The 18,634-nt window shown below is 33.5% G+C and overlaps 3 protein-coding genes and 1 long non-coding RNA gene across 6 annotated transcripts in view; 2 read left to right on the forward strand and 2 right to left on the reverse strand.

The window, feature by feature from the left end:
- The window catches only part of LOC122574512, a 281,783-nt gene extending 280,465 nt beyond the window's left edge, over window positions 1-1,318 (reverse strand). The window contains exon 1 of the long non-coding RNA XR_006319076.1: window positions 1,070-1,318. This is a non-coding gene — a long non-coding RNA (uncharacterized LOC122574512). The remainder of the gene's footprint in view (window positions 1-1,069) is intronic.
- LOC122574509 overlaps window positions 1-7,381 on the forward strand; it is a 308,890-nt gene extending 301,509 nt beyond the window's left edge. The window contains exons 12-16 of the mRNA XM_043742206.1: window positions 40-206; window positions 1,180-1,556; window positions 2,369-2,520; window positions 2,604-2,811; window positions 4,503-7,381. Of these exons, the coding sequence (XP_043598141.1) occupies window positions 40-206; window positions 1,180-1,556; window positions 2,369-2,520; window positions 2,604-2,811; window positions 4,503-4,708 (1,110 nt within the window). The 3' untranslated portion in view covers window positions 4,709-7,381. The remainder of the gene's footprint in view (window positions 1-39; window positions 207-1,179; window positions 1,557-2,368; window positions 2,521-2,603; window positions 2,812-4,502) is intronic.
- A 149-nt stretch (window positions 7,382-7,530) lies between these two features.
- On the reverse strand, window positions 7,531-14,454 carry LOC122574511 (COP9 signalosome complex subunit 7b). Of its 2 annotated transcripts, none has more exons than XM_043742211.1 (4): window positions 14,317-14,454; window positions 9,943-10,597; window positions 9,699-9,873; window positions 7,531-7,738 (listed from the first exon to the last, which is right to left on the reverse strand). In XM_043742211.1, the coding sequence occupies exons 2-4, from the start codon at window positions 10,588-10,590 to the stop codon at window positions 7,689-7,691; spliced, it is 873 nt and encodes a 290-aa protein (XP_043598146.1). In that variant the 5' UTR covers window positions 10,591-10,597; window positions 14,317-14,454; the 3' UTR covers window positions 7,531-7,688. The 2 variants fall into 2 exon arrangements, with proteins under 2 accessions (XP_043598146.1, XP_043598144.1); XM_043742209.1 differs by lacking the exon at window positions 14,317-14,454 and adding an exon at window positions 10,881-11,021.
- LOC122574510 (arf-GAP with coiled-coil, ANK repeat and PH domain-containing protein 2) lies at window positions 11,322-18,299 on the forward strand. Of its 2 annotated transcripts, XM_043742208.1 has the most exons (12): window positions 11,322-11,463; window positions 11,638-11,695; window positions 12,018-12,076; window positions 12,588-12,761; window positions 12,873-13,517; window positions 13,655-13,834; window positions 13,918-14,024; window positions 14,100-14,283; window positions 14,381-15,263; window positions 15,320-15,419; window positions 15,502-15,622; window positions 15,690-18,299. In XM_043742208.1, the coding sequence occupies exons 1-12, from the start codon at window positions 11,411-11,413 to the stop codon at window positions 15,856-15,858; spliced, it is 2,733 nt and encodes a 910-aa protein (XP_043598143.1). In that variant the 5' UTR covers window positions 11,322-11,410; the 3' UTR covers window positions 15,859-18,299. The 2 variants fall into 2 exon arrangements, with proteins under 2 accessions (XP_043598143.1, XP_043598142.1); XM_043742207.1 differs by having other exon boundaries at window positions 13,918-14,283.
- The last annotated feature ends 335 nt before the right edge of the window (window positions 18,300-18,634 follow it).

The following is an 18,634-nucleotide window of genomic DNA, read 5'->3' on the forward strand; positions in this document are numbered from 1 at the left end:
GCCAATATAAGAAAAACACGAACGTCTCTCTGTCGACAGATAACTTTGTGCGTCTGCGGCGTGTTTCTGAAGCACAACGACACACCAGTAGTTCGTGCATCTGGTCGCGAGCTATCATACGTCCTACTATCCGGCATTCTGCTTTGTTATCTCGTTACGTTCACGCTTGTTCTCAGACCGACGGACATCGTTTGTGGCATTCAAAGGTAAAGGGTTAAAGATCCTAGAACAAAGCGTAGCCCATATTTCCTTCTGCAAGAAGCGACCTGCGGCCAACGAAAAAATTCAATTCCCCGTAGAAACGAGTCGGTCACAGAACCGGTAAATTGACATTAACCGAGAAACGGGAATGCATAATCGATACCTGCAAAGCTGATAGAATCGGGGGACGAAATTTCATGGGTGAAAGTGAATTAAATTCGGTTCAATTACGGGGAATCAAAAGAAGGATATAAAGCACATCGGCAAATCTATTTAGAGGTCAAAGTTGCACCTGCTTCCAATTTCTTAAACGTCTTCGCGTTTCTGTTTTATTTGTATATATAAACTTCTGTTTTATTTGTATTAAATGACATTTGTTACAATGATGATCAGGCTATTGTGATCGTTTGGAAAGTATCGTTTATTCGAAATTTGATTAGCATATAATTTCAACAAATGTTCGGCTTGCATCTCGACCTCGATAAATATTCTAGTACACCAGCAAGGAAAGGATCATTTCCAGGAAATATTACATTCGAATAAAAATCATCCGATCAAAATGGCTTGAGCAGAGAATTCAAGCATTCTAAGCATAGAATTCAGTTTAAAAATACCGACCTGTTTAATACAATAAATTTAACAGTGCATATAGATGAAACCGATACATGCTGTATTGTAATAAAATACTACGTGGTTCTATTTAGAAAAATTTCAAAAAATTTAACAAAGCACTCTCCATATTTCAGCGAAGAAAAAGAGCTTCAAAATTCTCTTGTCCACTAAGAAAAAAAAACAAAGAATTTCAATGTTCTTTTGCCTATTCGAGAAGAAAATAAAATTTTATCCAACGAAATTAATTACTACTTACGTATTCCAGTAAATCATGAAATAAGATTACGGTAAATTGATCGTGTATGTACCAAAAAGGAAAACTTGTACGTCACAGGAACTACTAGAGACGAAACTATCGTTTCACAGATTTGCCGCTGGTTTCTGTTTCACCGTCGTCTACGCTGCGCTCTTAACGAAGACAAATCGAATATCGAGGATCTTCAATGCGAGCAAACACAGCGCCAAGAGACCATCTTTCATATCTCCACGATCACAACTGATCATTTGTTCCGGTTTAGTCTTCGTACAAATTTTAGTTAACGGTGTCTGGATGATAATCGATCCAGCTAAAGCGATGCATCATTATCCAACCAGAGAAGACAATTTGCTCGTTTGTAACAGTTACATTGATGCCAGTTACATGATCGCCTTCGCTTATCCTATCATGTTGATCGTCGTTTGCACCGTGTACGCTGTTCTTACCAGAAAAATCCCAGAAGCTTTTAATGAGAGCAAACACATCGGTGAGTATATATACGTTTGAGCATTGCTGTGTATACTGTGTATACCTGTTCAAACCTGTAGACCAACCATTGCGTCTCTTTCATAACTTTTTACTTCTGTGCGTTTCAATGAGAAGCTTAGAAAATCGAAAAGAAAAACAATGGACATTTCTGAAAGTCTTCAAAATTTCAAATTTGTCTACCATCCATTGTGTTTAATCCTTTCACTGTTACCGAAGCACATTGAATCGCTTCAATTAAAACGGATAATTTAATCAAAAAATTGTACAATTTTTGACATGGCCACATTTTTGTAGCAGCGAATGTATCAAAACTTTTCGATTTTGTATCGAATCTCCATAGTGATATCGAAGACTAACGTCTTTAAGTTCCACGGTAGAACTATGTCAACCTTTTACAGAACTCGTTAAAGCTAGACGCGCAATATTTCCCGACAGAAAATTTTATTAGCGGCGCAACCGGGTACTCTCGCAAAATTTAGGTCTGAAAGGCTTTAAGACTGCAAGTTGGAATATAACTCAAGCGCGAGGGTTCGAGCGATAAGTCCGCGTCTAAAACACTGAACTTCTCTTGAATCATAAACTTCAGCCTCCCTTTGTAGAATGCTCTTGAAAGCACACAGAATTTTGAGACATTAATGAGAATAGTTCACTTGGATCTATGAGAATCGTGAGACGAAACAATGTGGGTAACGTTGCTGGTTTAGAATTCTCTTTTGTGCTCAAAAACTGCTGACAGCTAACAAATAAATATTCCGTTGCATAAATAAATTTGCATACGTATGCACAAATTTATGCGTGTTTCCTCTGCAGGTTTTACGATGTATACTACGTGTGTGATATGGCTGGCTTTCGTGCCGCTGTATTTTGGAACTGGAAACAATGTCGCGTTGAGAATCACCTCGATGTCAGTCACTATAAGCTTATCCGCATCCGTAACTATAGCGTGTCTCTTCAGTCCTAAGGTAATTCAATTGACGATTTACTGCGACAAAACTTGGGATGTATAATGAGCTGCGAACTTTAACATTACGTTACTTTCCGACAGTTGTACATCATTTTAATACGACCGGACAGGAACGTGCGTCAAAGTATGATGCCAGCTAGATACAGCACGACGAAAAGTTCTGCAGTCACGGCTACCAACGCTTCTAGCATGATAGCGCCAGTCACATTGACTGCGGCTACCTGCGACCAGAATAAAGCTGTCAAGAAACATATTGCCACTACTATAGACTGCTCGACTCAAAGCGAATGTGAGTATCCTCGACTTGAAATATTATCGAGAGATAATTTGAGAAATTGGAGAAAACCATATTGTTAGATTCTTTCATTTCTGAGGAGATTAGCGCTTTCTTGTAAAAATTCAATATTCGAAGAGAACAGTTTCTTCAAGAACTTAGAATTCTTTCCATGGTGTGAATTACATGTCTTCTCGTGGCGAGATGTTGTGGAAAACTAATTACTTGATTAACCGATTCTTCTTTCATAAGGCAAAAGCCTCGTACAAATTATTCAGTAATCAACTCTGTTGTGTAAAAATAATTTGAAATAAATTGATAAATTACACTCTGTCAAAACTCTGTAAATTTGTTAGTTCTTTTTCAAGCTTCAAGCAGAGTTGAAGTTCTTTTGATGTGAAACAACAGTTTCTAGGCGATTGTTAGGTTCCTTAAACTAACAATAAGTTGATTTTCTTTAACTTTATCGCGAGCGAATCACAAAATTCTTTCAAAAATATAATTTTTTATATTATTCTGATCCGACATTCTGATATAATTCTATATCCTTCTTTACTTCCTACAGCTACCTCCTAATAAACTTTTTGATAGAATCAATCTATTTTCTTTTTATCTAGGTCATCTGTTTCTCTCTAATATTGTTTTTAAAGGTTTCAATAATTCATGCACAATCTTTCTCATAATTACAGACATTTCAGCATGCACCAAACACATTTAAAAATCTATTGGTTTAAAAGAGATTACTTAAATTCAAGCAAATCCTATGTTCACATAACAATATATCACAAAATTAATAACTTTAACAAATTTTCGCTTCAACGTTAAAATTGTTTACGAAATAATTCCTCTAAATGGTTTAATATTTTTCAAGAAAATACGTTTCTTTAATTTTTTTTAGAGTATACACCCTAATACACTATATTTCCCGAGGAAAGCATTTAATTATCAACAGAGATGTTTAATTAAACAACCGGCAGACTAGAACAGTTTTTTAAAAACTACTGAGCTTAAAAAATTATTTTTTATAAGACGTAACGTTCTTTATATATTCTCATAAACACACCAAACTGTTCTCTACGTTGAACTTAAACATTTTTATTCTTTGTGCTAATTAATTAACATCCTAGTAACAAAAACAATCCTTGTCTACGTTTACTTTTCTGCCGAAAAAGAGAAGCTCTAGCATAATAAATTTCAAATTTTTTTTTTCAAAATGCTCATCGTATTACATCATATCATGTATTTGCAATGATATCGTAGAAGAAATGTATGTAATTAAATCATGAAATTGTAGAATCACGACAAGGACTATTTTCGTTGAACTGATCAATTTTCATTCGGCTATAAATCAAAATAGAGATTATTTTGTGTAATATTAATTCCATCATGCGAGTCTCGCTTCTAACTACGTATTTGAATGTATCATTATTTTGGTTTTATAGGGATTTTCTATAGAAAATTTAAAGAAGCAAAAATACGCACGTAATATGCAAAACGATATAAGATATCCAAAGTGCGATACTCGTTAAATAATATATTTAATAGTCAAGACAAATCTTCGCTTAAGTTCTATTTTTCCATATGGATTTATAAAATTATGAATTTCTATAAATGTCCGCAATCTAATCATAAACTTAAATTTGACAAATCTGTTAACGATCTTTTTTGTTACAAATCTCTCAATTAAAAGATATACTTGTTTATAGATTACGAGCTGAAGGATCAGAAAAATGGCAAACCATCACCCCCTGTCGTTTCCCGATCGACTCAGACTACTACCAATAACGACAAAGATTCGAATGCAGTGATATCAAGCAAAGAATCGAAGGAAAGTACCACAACAACGAAACAATTGAATAACAACGCGAGAATAGGAAACGGGCCAGTAAATCAGAGTGAGGTTTCATTATAGCATCAAGTTTCCATAGAATCAGCAATTTTGCCGGCGACTTTGAAACCAATTTCAAAAAAACCCGTGGTAGTTTGAAGGGACGCAAAATGATATTAACAAATATGACGTCTCGATATTTTGTAAATACGACTGAACGTGCTTCATCATATCGATATCGATACGCATCGTACGTTAAAATTCTCTTTAAGGCTACGCTTTGAACGATGTTATGGCTGGATGAAGATGAATGTGCAAAAAATATCGTATAAATTCTGCTATCGTACGTTGGAAACGAATTATAAACGATATTGAAAATTCGTCTCGTGTATGGACGATGCTGTTAACGAAAAAAAAAAGAAAGTAACTCAAATGGAATTGAATTATCGAGAAATAGGATAAAACATATGGAATGAAAAGATATTCGGAGGGTATTTAAGAACTTGGGAACATCGATTTTGTTAATTACCATAAATACACGAGATCACGAAAGCGCTAGACGCAACAAATTGCACCGTACCAGACGCATAATTATCGATCATGATCAATTGTTAAGTGGCGTTTTAAAAACTGCTCTGGTTTCTTCTGTGATCATAGCGTAATACACGTAATAATCACGTGAGATGCATAAATCTATTTTGTACATACGCTATCATTTCATAATGTTTGTGCACATTAACACGAACCATTTATTGGTTAATTGAATTAATTGAAATATTGTAAATATCGTTAGTCGAATTCGTTATTATGTATAAAAGAAGAGGAAGCAGGTTACGTATGTAGAAAATATCGTTGCCAAATACGATTACATCTAAACGATCTTCTATTAAGAATTTTTGTAAGGAAAATATTTAAAAAAAAATAAGTAAAGACGAAAGAAACGATAATCGTTCGAGAATATTATTCGTCGATTGTTCTGTACATAAATTTCTCTCTGTAAATATTCAATGAAATAACACACGCACATGGGTCATTCGAAAGGATAATTATACGATTCGAAGCTAATAGCTAACAACATCCTTAAGAAAAGAATTTCCAAGTGTGACTGTACGAACGTAGACCCTTAGATAATCGTTTCTCCTTTTTTTCGATATTTTCTCTGCAGACTATAGGAATTGCTACACGTAGAATTAGAAAAAAGAAACGATGCAAAGATTGCGTATACATGGCGAAACGTTTTCTCGTAACATCTAGTCGCCCTAATTTTAATCTAACGTTAACGCTTGATCTCTACATAACGAAAGAGAAAATCTAAGCAAACCAACGATGAAACATATGTTTCTATAGACACTCTAATGTACATACATACGTTAAGAACTCCTTTTCGTAGAATCGCGGTCATACGATAAACATATCCAATTTAACTCGTGTACGTAGTTGTTTTTCGATAGCGTTAATTATTCAAGAAATAAGAGTTGTCGACTACTTCAAACAATTCGTTCTGAACCGTTTTATATAGCGTCGACCTATTCCCGCGCGTGTGTATAAATGATTTGTAAACGTTTTGAATTTTTATAGAATCGAAAAGGGTGTTTTACGTGTCGTACTTTGGATACAAATAAGCCCAGTATCCATCGTTTGGCACTGACCCTGTGTTTCTTTAAAAAAGCAAAATCATATTCAACAACGATGCTTGATAAGATAAAAAGTTACAACAGATAGCCGAGTATTGAAGTTAATTAACAATTTCATTCACAATAAGGAAGTTCTGGACACATGAAAGCGTAATCATTATATATATGATACAAATACGTGGAACGTAAATGTATTTTGACTGTTGTTCGAACGATTGCATTTGATTTGAGAGTATGTAAATACTAAATATTGAAAATATGTGATTGTAGGTACATAAAGACGATACCGTTAAGTATTAAGATATGAAAACGAAAACATTAGTTCGTACGGAACCAATTTAGCCATAACTAATTCCATAAGAGTTAAGACTTCGAATGCATGATTAAAATATCACGCGTTGACGAATTTTACGATGCGATGCAATGACAATGTCGAGAAAGGAAGAAAGAGGACTGTAAACAAGTTCGCGTGAACTATTTACGATTTAAGGATATTTTAAATACGTACGAACACTGCAGTAGAAAGACACAAATTTACATGATGTTACATTAAATTGTATGTATGTATTCGTTGAAATGATCGAAAGATAACGAGAAAGAAAAACAGTCGTCGAAATAAAATCACGATCGTGGAAATTATTTTATCCATTCATATTATCTTGTTCCTTTTGTCCCTGAATTTAATAAAGAAAGCTTGCTATGCACGGTTTTATTCAACTTTTGATTTTCATGAGCACTGGGCCCATTTTCAGCCTTGTTCGGATTAGCCAAGTTATCTGAATTCGAGCAATTTGATTCAAGTAACTAGAAACTTTGTTACTAGTATGAACCTGTTATTTTTTTGACTTGAAATATTCTTTTATATCTCTTCACTGGATTTCTTCAATCAAGCTACTTGGTTTCGAATAATTTGAAATATTTTAACAATGCAAACATATCATTTTCTTAGATTTTAAATATGCGTTAAAGTTTCAAGAAAAGCTGAAACTCTTTAAATTATTCCTTAACTTGAAAGGAATGATAATAATTATATTTTCAGTTTCGTACTTACTGATATTGGTTCCCAAAATCAAATCTGAACTTTGTACTAAACCATATTTCACATATAATATTTTTATTATATCTTGTTAACGTTTGACATTAACAATAACAATCACTTTCTTCAACGTAATATTCCTTTAGATATCCATCTGAAGTCAGGTTACTTGAATTCAAACGACTTAATTTCAACTAACTTGACCAATCTGAACGAGGCTTTACAATAATGACGTGTTACTTTTTAGGATCTGTTTTATTTCTCAAAAAGTACAAAAATGTTACAGAGAAAAAGATGCGCTGTTCGTATAATGATGTGGACACAGACAGACAGACAGATAGAATCCAAGATCGAGTTGGTGATACGCCACGAGGTTTCACCTAAGATGAACTTCTCAATTTGGCTCATCGTTCAGTTCATGATGCCTTACCGGATTAGTAGATCCTGAAAATCCCCATTAGGCGTATCATTTGTGACTTGCACCTATTATACACATTGTTAGATTGTGAAAAAAACAGGATAAATTAAGATTTTCTACTGTCAAACAAGCGGCCACTCCAGGACAGAATAAAACTTTACCATGATTTCCGGTAGCGTTTATTTCCAATAAGCTAGATACAAAAAGCTTATCTACGAATAATAAAAAGTGTAAAAATAAGGAAGATTCCCATAAATTGAAACGGGAAACTGATATCGATTCTATTATCTATTTTAAACTCCTATTTATCATATCCTACGCTAAGTAGATACATCTACAAAGGGAATATATTACGAACCAAATTTATTTTAAGCCTTACGATCACTCGTAGCACACAGACGTGAAGGAAAGGCGTTAAAGGATGCAGAGAAATAGAAAAACCTCTCTAAAATAAATTATCTTTTTATTCCATTAGCAATTACAACGTTTTGTAATTCGACTGACATTTCTTGTTCACTAAGCAACGTGTCGTTCGTATACCGTTTACATCCTCCTAAACACACAACCTTCCCTTTTCTCTTACTTTTTTTAATAACAATGATCGATCCGACTAGTTACACTTCATCACGTCTCGTGACGGCTACGTTATATATCGTCTTTGTAGGGAAGAAAAAAAAAGACAATACGAATGTTAACAGAAACGATGAAAACGATTAATACTGTATGAGACACATTTAAGCAAATCATCACGCTGAATTCTAACGTCATCCAATGATGACAATATTCTGTGTAGGCACGGATACAATAACAAATATGCAGATTCATTGCAACAGCTATCAGACTTGCCTATAAAATTTGTCAAATCCCTGTTTCGTTATCATTCACACCTTAAAACGCAAAACATAAAATCTTTGGCCTGACTAAAAAAAACTCTCGTACACGCTGTACGTTTTACAAAAATTTGAAAGCTTATTCGTTATAAAAGTACCTTTCCTTTTCTCTCATATAAGAGAATATTCGTCATTTTCTCTTATTTTTTAAGGTATCGATGTGAGGACGATCACAATTGTGTCTTTCCATGTATCATGCGACATGTGACATGGTTTCGTTCGCGATTTACATTTGTCTGCTTCGAATCGCTGACAATAGATTACTAATTCGATATTAAGTTTAATTGCAAGTACGTGTTTACAACGATTTACTCAATAATGCTCGGCAATTCTCTTTGACAATAATTTTAATTTCTTAACCACAGCTAATCTAGTGTGCAGTAAAATAGAGAATTTGCGATTTTACGATGAAGAATTCTTATACTGTTTAATAATAATGACTGAATTATTTTTCTAACACAAAGTCGCTAAATCAAAATATACTCAGTTTTGCAAGAATGTCAATGATAAAATATAAAATTTATTAATAATAGCGATTCGAAACCTAAAACCAGGTACAACGTACAAATGAATTTATAGATTTCCTTCGTTCCGTCTCAAATATTTAAGCTACCTTATCCTCGCATCTGTTAACTCAAGTTATTACCTTAAATAGAACGAATATTAATAAATTCGTTTATATATTACCCTTTCCCACTTTCTTTCGGTTTCCTCTAACATATAATATAAACGACAATTCGGAAAAAATTTGCAACTTTAATGTAACAAAATCTTCATATAAATAACTATCATTAAACAAACATAACAGTGACTCATAATGCCATATTTCATTACATATATTTACAAGATTCTCCTTTAAAATTAATGAAAATTTTCTATCCATCTAGAATCTGTATGGTATGCCAAAATATAACAATGAACTTTTCCCTTTGTTCACAATGGTGCTTCTTAATTGCATTACCATCATTGTTTATCGCAGTTTTACATAGCCTTGCAAGGGTTTTAATGCAGATTACATGTAACATACTACAATCCTGCCATTGATGAGATACATTTTATATGATAAAAGATTACTGAATTGTCTTCCAGAACTTACCACTGCCTTTAATACCTTTGACCTTTTGTTGTTTCTTCTTTGCATCCGGTGGAGCTGACAACGCTTCCCTGCTTGATTCGCTTCCTGCAGATCCAGAACTGCCTCCGGCCATGTCAGCTTCCTGCACACCACCACCTCCAGCTTGTGCAGCAAGTGACTTCTTTATGTTAGCAATCTAACAATAGAAAAAATAAAAATTTATCAGCACAAGCATTTATGTTTTATCAGAGTACATGTTACTTACATCTCTCTGTATCCTTTCTTTGTGATAAGTAGCCTTTTGTTTTTCTACGTTAGCTCTTGTGACTTGTTCCTCGATACATGCTAACACTGTGTCACAAGCCTGACCCCAAGCAGCTAATGTCTCAGCCACAACACCTGTATCATCAGGCCTAACATCGCGTCCTAAACCAGCGTAATCCACCTCTAACTGTGAATTTTTTTGGTCTAATTTACCATGTATTATGTCTGCATAGATCGCTTCTATTATTAAGTCCTCTAAATCTCTAACATTTTTTATATCTAACTCTTCCAATAATAGAGAATATGGTATGCATCTCGACTTTGTGGCTAATGTTACAATGGTCAGATGTTGAAGCTTTTTCTTTTGAGTGGTAGTCAATTCTAAAACCTTATCTTTATTCTCTAAATATTCTTTATAAGTCCCATAGGCAAATAAATTCAGAGTATTCCAATACTGAACATAAGGTCCATTCTCTAATTCTTTGATATTAGGCATATCTAATAACTCTCCAAATACATGTACTCCTGGTGTCTCTACTGCTTGCTTAATAAGCTCTATGGCAGCTGCTCCTTTGGCAGTTTTTGCTAACAATACAAACTGTTCCAGAGGATTGCTGGTTGATTTTTCTGTGGTAGTTCCAGCAGTCATATTGAACCTGTTGAATAAACATTAATCAATGGAATAAACCAATGTGTTGGTACCTAACGAATCTCCGATGAAATAACCAAGAAAAATTCGTTACTATAACCACAGACTTATAAAGTGTTTATTTATAGATTTGTAATTCATTCAGACTTAAAAGTAACATTATATATGATAGGTTAGAAACTGCTCGATCCTCATATACTCTTCACTCTAATATTATTACCGAGATTCAAAAGCCATTTTATTAATTAAGAAAATTGAAATAGAGCGTTCATTACATAAGGTGAACTTACTTTGTTCGATGTTTACAAATATCGAATGACTTTCTCTATCGGATATGCTTTCGGAAGTGAGCAAGCATGTATGTAAATACAATCGTGCAAGTCGTACCACAAAAAAGGAAATGGTACTTTCACCAAATGACGATCTCTACGAACTATTGTCTTACGAAAAAGGCGAATGAAGAACGGACGACGACAAAATATCATACAGAAGAATCATTGAAAGGAAAAGCTTGGCCCAACATATTTCAAGAGAGAATCAATACGTTCTTTGCGAAGTTATTTCGTTAGTTCGTCGTTTTACGTGGATGTTGCCAGTACTGACAAACACTGGCTCGTGCTTGGGATAACTTCAATGTATTGTACTCTGTTTGACAGAAGAGAGGGGAATGTGTTGTTCTCCGCGAATGCGAACGGTTTATGTTAATAGTCTTTCCAAATGATCGTGCTGTTTGATGGGAAATAGTGAACGGAAAAATTTCAAGATTGCAGTTCGTCGGACGATACTGCGCTTGAAAATTCCTGGCAACGAATAGTACAAAATGAAGCCTTTAATCGAGTTCGAGGAATGTTTGCGAGACACGCCAAAGTTTCGGTGAGAATCGTTTGAAAAATCTACGCTTCTATCTCTGTGTTTGCTTAGCGTGCTCTACTCTGTTGCACTCCATGCACGCGCTACTTCGAATAATATCACTTAATGCACCACATTGATAATGCGTTTGATTAACAAAAATAAGTATCTTGCGAATATTCCTTTCTTATTTCGTAGATCCTGCATCGAGGAAGTAGAGGCAAACGTTGATCTACTCGAACAAAAATTAGACAAGGTATTCATAAATAATTTATAAAAAAAAGAGAAATGAGGTGAAAAAGATATGAAAGTTTTTTCTAGGCATATTATATTATATATAGTAATGTAAAAGGGTTATGTTATTTCGTGTTACTCCAAAATAAATTATTGATACTATAAATTACTAAAGGAATTTAAATGTAATAATTTTAACTGTCAATTTATTTTGACAGTAGTTTCCTGCATTGTCAATTACATTGTAGTAGACTATGTTACATAAGCAATCTCATACCTATCAAAAGAATTATTGTGATAATCATCTATTTTCTGAGAATAGCTAAAAATAAAAATCTTTACAGGTGTTAAAAAACTGTAGCCAGATGATTGACACTGGAAAACTTTTTGTAGGACAACAAAGGTATGTTATGATTTGTAAATTATATGTAATTAATGAATTGGAGTTACATCATGGTTAATAGAAACTTATAACAGAGCCATAAATATTTGATTGGTTGTATAAAATATGTCATTAAGGAACTACTGATCGTTTCAAGTGAAATATATTCAATGATAAAATGGAAGAGGGTGATACCAAGCAATAGAGAAGAGTCAGGAAACATATGAATTACAGCTCTGTTGAGAATGACTCATACATATGGTAGCCAGTTTAACATATACAGTGATACAGATGAAACACTTGCTGATCAGGGATTATGCACTTCCTATTGATCTTTTATATTATGTTCAAATAAAAATATTTTTTACAAAATAAACATTTTTGTATTATTTTAAATACTTTTTAATATAACAAATTACCTTTAATGTTGATATTTAATTTATGTGATGGTTCTATTTCTATTTAGAATTTTTCTAATCTATTTATCTAAAAAGATATTAAAAAATTACTGTATGCATTGTTCTGTTTCCAGCCAATTTGCCAATAGCCTGTGGGAATTATCTCTTTACTTTACTGATGATTCAGAGATAATGGCCTTACTCAATAAACTAATTCATGCTTTACAAGAAATGAACAAGTTTCATACTATTTTATTAGATCAAGCATCTAGGACAGTGATTAAAGATCTTAACTCATTCATCAAAAGGTAAATTAACTAATTAATTACATAATCATATGTAATCTACATGTTTATCTGTATTATACATACATACACATGTAACGTTCTTAATATTCTTATTATTCTTATTATTTTTAGTGACATTAAGAGGGTGAAAGAATCTCGTCATTACTTTGAAAAAATCTCTGCAGACTTAGATATAGCATTAAACCGAAATTCCCAAGTTCCGAAGTCCAGACCAGCAGAGTATGAAGAAGCTTCAAATATTTTATCAGCTACGAGATCCTGTTTCCGACATACAGCTTTGGATTATATTCATTCTTTAACGATGATACAAGCGCGTAAGCGACACGAAATATTGGGTACCCTACTTAATTATATGAATGCGTGTATTACTTATTACCATCAAGGTAGCGATCTAGCGCAAGATTTGGATCCATTTCTAAAAGATCTCGGGGAGAACTTAATTACAATGAGGGCCGATTCCGTAAAACTCGAGAAAGAAATGGAAAATCGGCATATTTACGTTACGAATAGAGACTTAATACCTTCTCCAGTACCTAGTAATCCTAAGATGGAAGGCTACCTCTTTAAACGTACTAGTAATGCATTTAAAACGTGGAACAGAAGGTGGTTTTGTTTAAGAGACCACCAGCTAGTATATAGAAAGAGGACTGGTGATAATGATTTCACTATTATGGAAGAAGATCTTCGTCTTTGCACTGTGAAACCAGTAGTTGACTGTGATAGAAGAAATTGTTTCGAAGTATTAAGTCCTACAAAGTGAGCAGTCATTAATAATCATAATACAATTTGATATAGTGATAGATTATTTTATTATATTGGTTATACAGTTATGAATTTTCTATTTAGATGCTTTATTGAATTAAATAACTTTAAAGAATAAATTTAACTTATAGAAGTCACATATTACAAGCTGATAGCGAAGAAGCTTATTTAGCATGGGTAACTGCCATGCAGCAAGCGATTGGTGCTGCCATTCAAAGAGGTATGGGTGCTGGTACTATAGTTAGTATACGAGAATCACAGTCACAAAATGTTAGAGGATCGAACAGGCAACAGACAAAACCGAAATCAAGGTATATATCAAAAACTGTACTGAATAATTAATTCAATTTAGACCATATTTTTAAAATATCATAATTAATTTTGTTTTGTATAGAGTCTGGGAGCAAATCCTAAAAATTGCTGGAAATGATACTTGCTGTGATTGTGGTGGTGCTAATCCAAGATGGGCCAGTATCAATCTTGGAATTACACTTTGCATAGGTATAAATCACTTTTTCACGATAATGATAATTAAATTTTCTTCAAAACTTTCTTTCAACAATTTTTTCTTTTCAGAATGCTCTGGAGTGCATAGAAGTTTAGGGGTTCATTATAGTAAAGTTCGTTCTCTGACGTTAGATGACTGGGAACCAGAGATACTAAAAGTAATGGCAGAGCTTGGAAACACTGTAGTGAATAATGTTTATGAAGCTCTACCAATACCTTCTAATATTATTAGAGCTACTCCAAAATGCAATGGGTACGTAACACTAATATAAAAAGTAATACTCACTTTTCTGCCAAAAGTAATAAATCTGATTAAAGTGTATAGCTGAATTTTTGTTGTAAATTGACAGTAATATACGTGAAGCTTGGATAAGAGCGAAATATGTAGAGCGTAAATTTGTGAAGCCTTTAAGCAACATGATCTCGTCTGGGCAACACACGAGTCGCGATAAAATGCATTTTCGCAAATGGAGTGTCCGTAAATTGCGTCGTCGACCACGGAGTTGCGACAAAATCGATAGCGCTAACCGCAACAAAACAACAACGTTATCATCTGTAAAAGAGGGTCATCATTCGACGAGCTCTGACGACAGCAAATATACGTCGATCGAAAGTTTGAGTTCGGTCGATAAAGCGAAGAAAACCGAGAGAAATTCATTAAGCTCTGACGACAGCACGAATATGGATCTAAAGAATGACTCTACACTGTATGGGAAAATTTTAGCACGGCCACGTAGCGACATAAATGAAAGTAATCCTAAGGCTATCGATAGTAATACGGAATCGAACATCGAGAACGAACTTCTTATTCCTGAAATCAAGGACAATACGATTGCCACGAGCAATTCAGAGAATAGCCTGTTGATAAAAAGCGAAGTGTCCTTAAGCACAGAGGTATCTGATGTGAAAGATACGTTTGAGAATAAAGACGCGGGGACGGAGAAACAGTGTAAAATAGAATCCGACGTGTTAATGTTCGGATGCGATTTACCAAAGCCAACGATCGATAATAGCTTAGAATTAAGTTCTGACCAAGATTCGACTGCCGGCGAGGATGAAGAGTTCACAGACGAGGAGGATATCGAGAATTTGCATCCTGAAATGCTTCTTTACAAAGCTGCTGCAGCACACAATCTTCCTGTGATGTGCGCAGCTTTGGCAGCTGGTGCTGATAAGTCATGGACGAATGTTAACGACAGAGGAAGAAACGCTCTGCATCAGGCAATTATAAGTGTAAGTATACAAATTATTGTCTAAATTCTTTGATAATTTAACTTTGTCTAATACAGGGTTCTGTGATGTCTTGTGAATATCTGATACTAAATGGAGCACGTATTAATTGTCAAGATGCTGATGGAAAAACACCACTGTACTTGGCTACAGAATTAGGTATATATCTTTTTCTGTTTGTAATAAATTCTATATTTTAAGAAGTTTACTATAAATTTGGTTATTTGTTTAAAATATCTAGGCCATACTGCCCAAGTATGTTTGTTACTAAAACATCGCGCCGATCAACACATCGAAGATGAAAGTGGTGTAAAGCCTCTGTCAATAGCTGTAAAAGAAGCTAATGCGGACATTGTTACGTTGTAAGTGCGAAGTAAATTTATTTTATTAAGGGTATTTCATTGTAATTTCATTTTATGTATGTTTCAGATTGAGACTTGGTCTTCTAAACGAAGAGATGAAAGACTCGGAGATCGGAATCAGCGGCGATGAAACTTTCAACGACGTCGTTCGCGACTTCAGCCAGCTAGCTTGCTCTCATCCAGAACGACTGCAACGACGAAATGAAAGTAGCAATCCGTCGCAACCGCCTGAATGAGGTTTAAGAACGTGCAAAGTTTATTTGCAAAGTCTAAAAAGCAAACTACAACGGAAGGAGAAGAAGGAGTGCGGTACATCGAAAATGTCGTCTTTCAGTTCCTTGCAGGGTAATAAAGTTGATTAATGAGTAATGAAGTAAGTACGAAGAACGTGATCCGAAGTTTTATGATATAAGCAATCGAAGACGAGAAACAAAGATAACATCGTGGAAGTCGTATCTTTTTACACTTTGATCTCTGTGCGACAAAAGTTCATTGAAATTTATTAGCATTTTGTATTCCTATTAAAGAAAAAGAGAAAACAACACATAGCTAGAGAAATATCACATGTACTGCGCGCGCGAGAGAGAGAGAAAGAGAGAGAAGAAAGAAGAAAATATTATATTTTGCTTACACAGGAAATTTACGCTGTCCAATGATAAAATATTAAGATGCCGATCTTTTTGTATACCTTCCCTCCTGGTTTCCTATCAAATATGCAGAAAGAAATGTCGCGGTAATAATTTGTGCGTGCGCTTTGTATATATTTTAAAGATGATCTTACAGATTTAAACAAATTTCACAACAGATATACCATATAGCATAAATGCAACCTGGAATTTGAAAAACTTTTACGAATACCTATGGCAAAGTGTAAATTATATTACTAAGTAGATATTTGTACATCGTTTATGTAATACGAAAAATACGTGACAAAGTAGTTTTAAATTCTACATGATAAAAAAGTTAATGGCTGACGCGTTTTCGATATGATATGGTCTAGCGATGGAACAACAATTTTATACATATATCTGTTTTTATATACTTAACACTACCAGCGATGTATGTACGACTGGTATTAAGAAACTTATCCTTTTTTCTTTTTTCTTTTTTTTTTTTTTAATTAAAAGTAGTGATTTCGATGCTATATAATTAGTATCGATTTAATTGTGACATTATAAATACATAGAATTATGTAGTTTATCTAATAGTTAGATTTATAAAAAATTGTAAACTGCACCTATTAGATTACCAAAATAGAATAACAATGATTCTATATAGTTCCGTATATTATATATATATATATATCGAATTTGTTGCCAAAAATTAATCATTTGTACATACAAACTTGTAGATCTGATCGCTATCTGATGTTAATTCTTGAACAAATGCTTTACTTGTGCAAATCCTCTGAAGTTAACACTCGAGAAACATTATTTAACGAAACATATAAAAAGTATTTGTATTTACAACATTTTTATAACAGATTCAATTTCACTCTGCTTGCTGCGTTTTATCCATTTAGGACGGTTGAATTAGCTTTCTTTGTTTATGACTTGTACAACGAATAAGTTATGCTTCCTTTTGTGCATATTTTAATACTTTGTAACTAACTATGTTGAACAGTATTTATGAGAAATTTATAGAGTAATGCATGATTTTCAGCCTACTTGTACGTAATAGAAAAAAGAAATCTATATAAGAATTGAAAAAAAGAAACAATACCAATCGTTGTTGAATATTTTTTCATTGTTTAAGTAGAGAGGCTTTATTGATAGTTACGATTCAATGGTACAAAGCTGTGATCATTGACACAACTTTGTAAAATTTCTTTTGACAAGAGCTTTTATAAAAACGATGGGCGAATGATTTTCAGGTTTGATATATTTTTTTATTTGATATAGTATTACCATAGTTTCTTTTTCGAATCTGGTATTCGATTATTCGATATAAGAAACTTGTTTAATTAAGAAACAAGACTACAGTGGCGTAAGCATAATTCTAACGAAATGAGATACTCATCGTTGCACAGGCGAATAGCAGCAACAAAACTCTTCTATAATCTATATTTTAATCTACGATATACTAGTATTTTATTACTTGTTGTTTTTACAACGCAAGGTAATTTTAAGAAAAAACAAGGAAATCTTTCGATTTCGTGACTGTGCGTTTTTCTACGCTTTGTTACGAATGATTTTTTATTACTCGAATTTTCATATATTATAAAAATTCTTTTCGTATGGAAAAATTAATTCTAGTACTTGTACTTTGTACTTAGTTCTTTTTTTTACCCATTTTATACGTACAATTAACAGAAAGAAAGGACGTTTAAACTAAAAGAAAATAACGATATTACAAATTGTTTCCATTACGGATAAGAAACGTCTTCCAAGATGACAATTTCTTTTCTAGAAATGGTAATATCATTAATCGTATAATTTCCTAATTGTAGAATCTTCTATTTGTTGAAACGTTGTCGATTATTGTAAAATCGTCACTGGTTACTGCCTAATTGCGAAACGTTGTTACAATAATTCCACGGTACATACGTCTATAGGCAAGTTAAACAAACAATATCGTTTCTCTGCTGCGCGACATTGTAATAAAATTGTAAACAGTCTAATTCATGTATCATACTTATACACAAACTTTACGTCATAAAGCAGTGATTACGCAAGTATACGTATTCTTTTTAATAATCCTTATCCTCGTAACTTGACGTTACAAATATTACGCAAATTGAGAAAGGAAAAAAGTTGTTTAGAAAAAATCTATATCTTTCACGAACGCGCGTTGCAATTAAGCACAATCTTTCAATTCGTTCCGTTATTTTATCAAATTTTGTGTGGATAGAAGGAACTTACGCAACGCTTTATTTGTTGTGAAAACGATCAAAATTACGGCGCAATTTATGAACCGTAGATTGATAAATCCCCCATTAAACGAAAGAAACGCTTATGCATCGTGTACGCATAATTTACGCGTTGCTCTCTTGCCAAGTTGCGTAAATTAATC

Source organism: Bombus pyrosoma, linkage group LG13 (genome assembly GCF_014825855.1).
Source record: "Bombus pyrosoma isolate SC7728 linkage group LG13, ASM1482585v1, whole genome shotgun sequence".
Classification (NCBI taxonomy): Eukaryota; Metazoa; Arthropoda; class Insecta; order Hymenoptera; family Apidae; genus Bombus; species Bombus pyrosoma.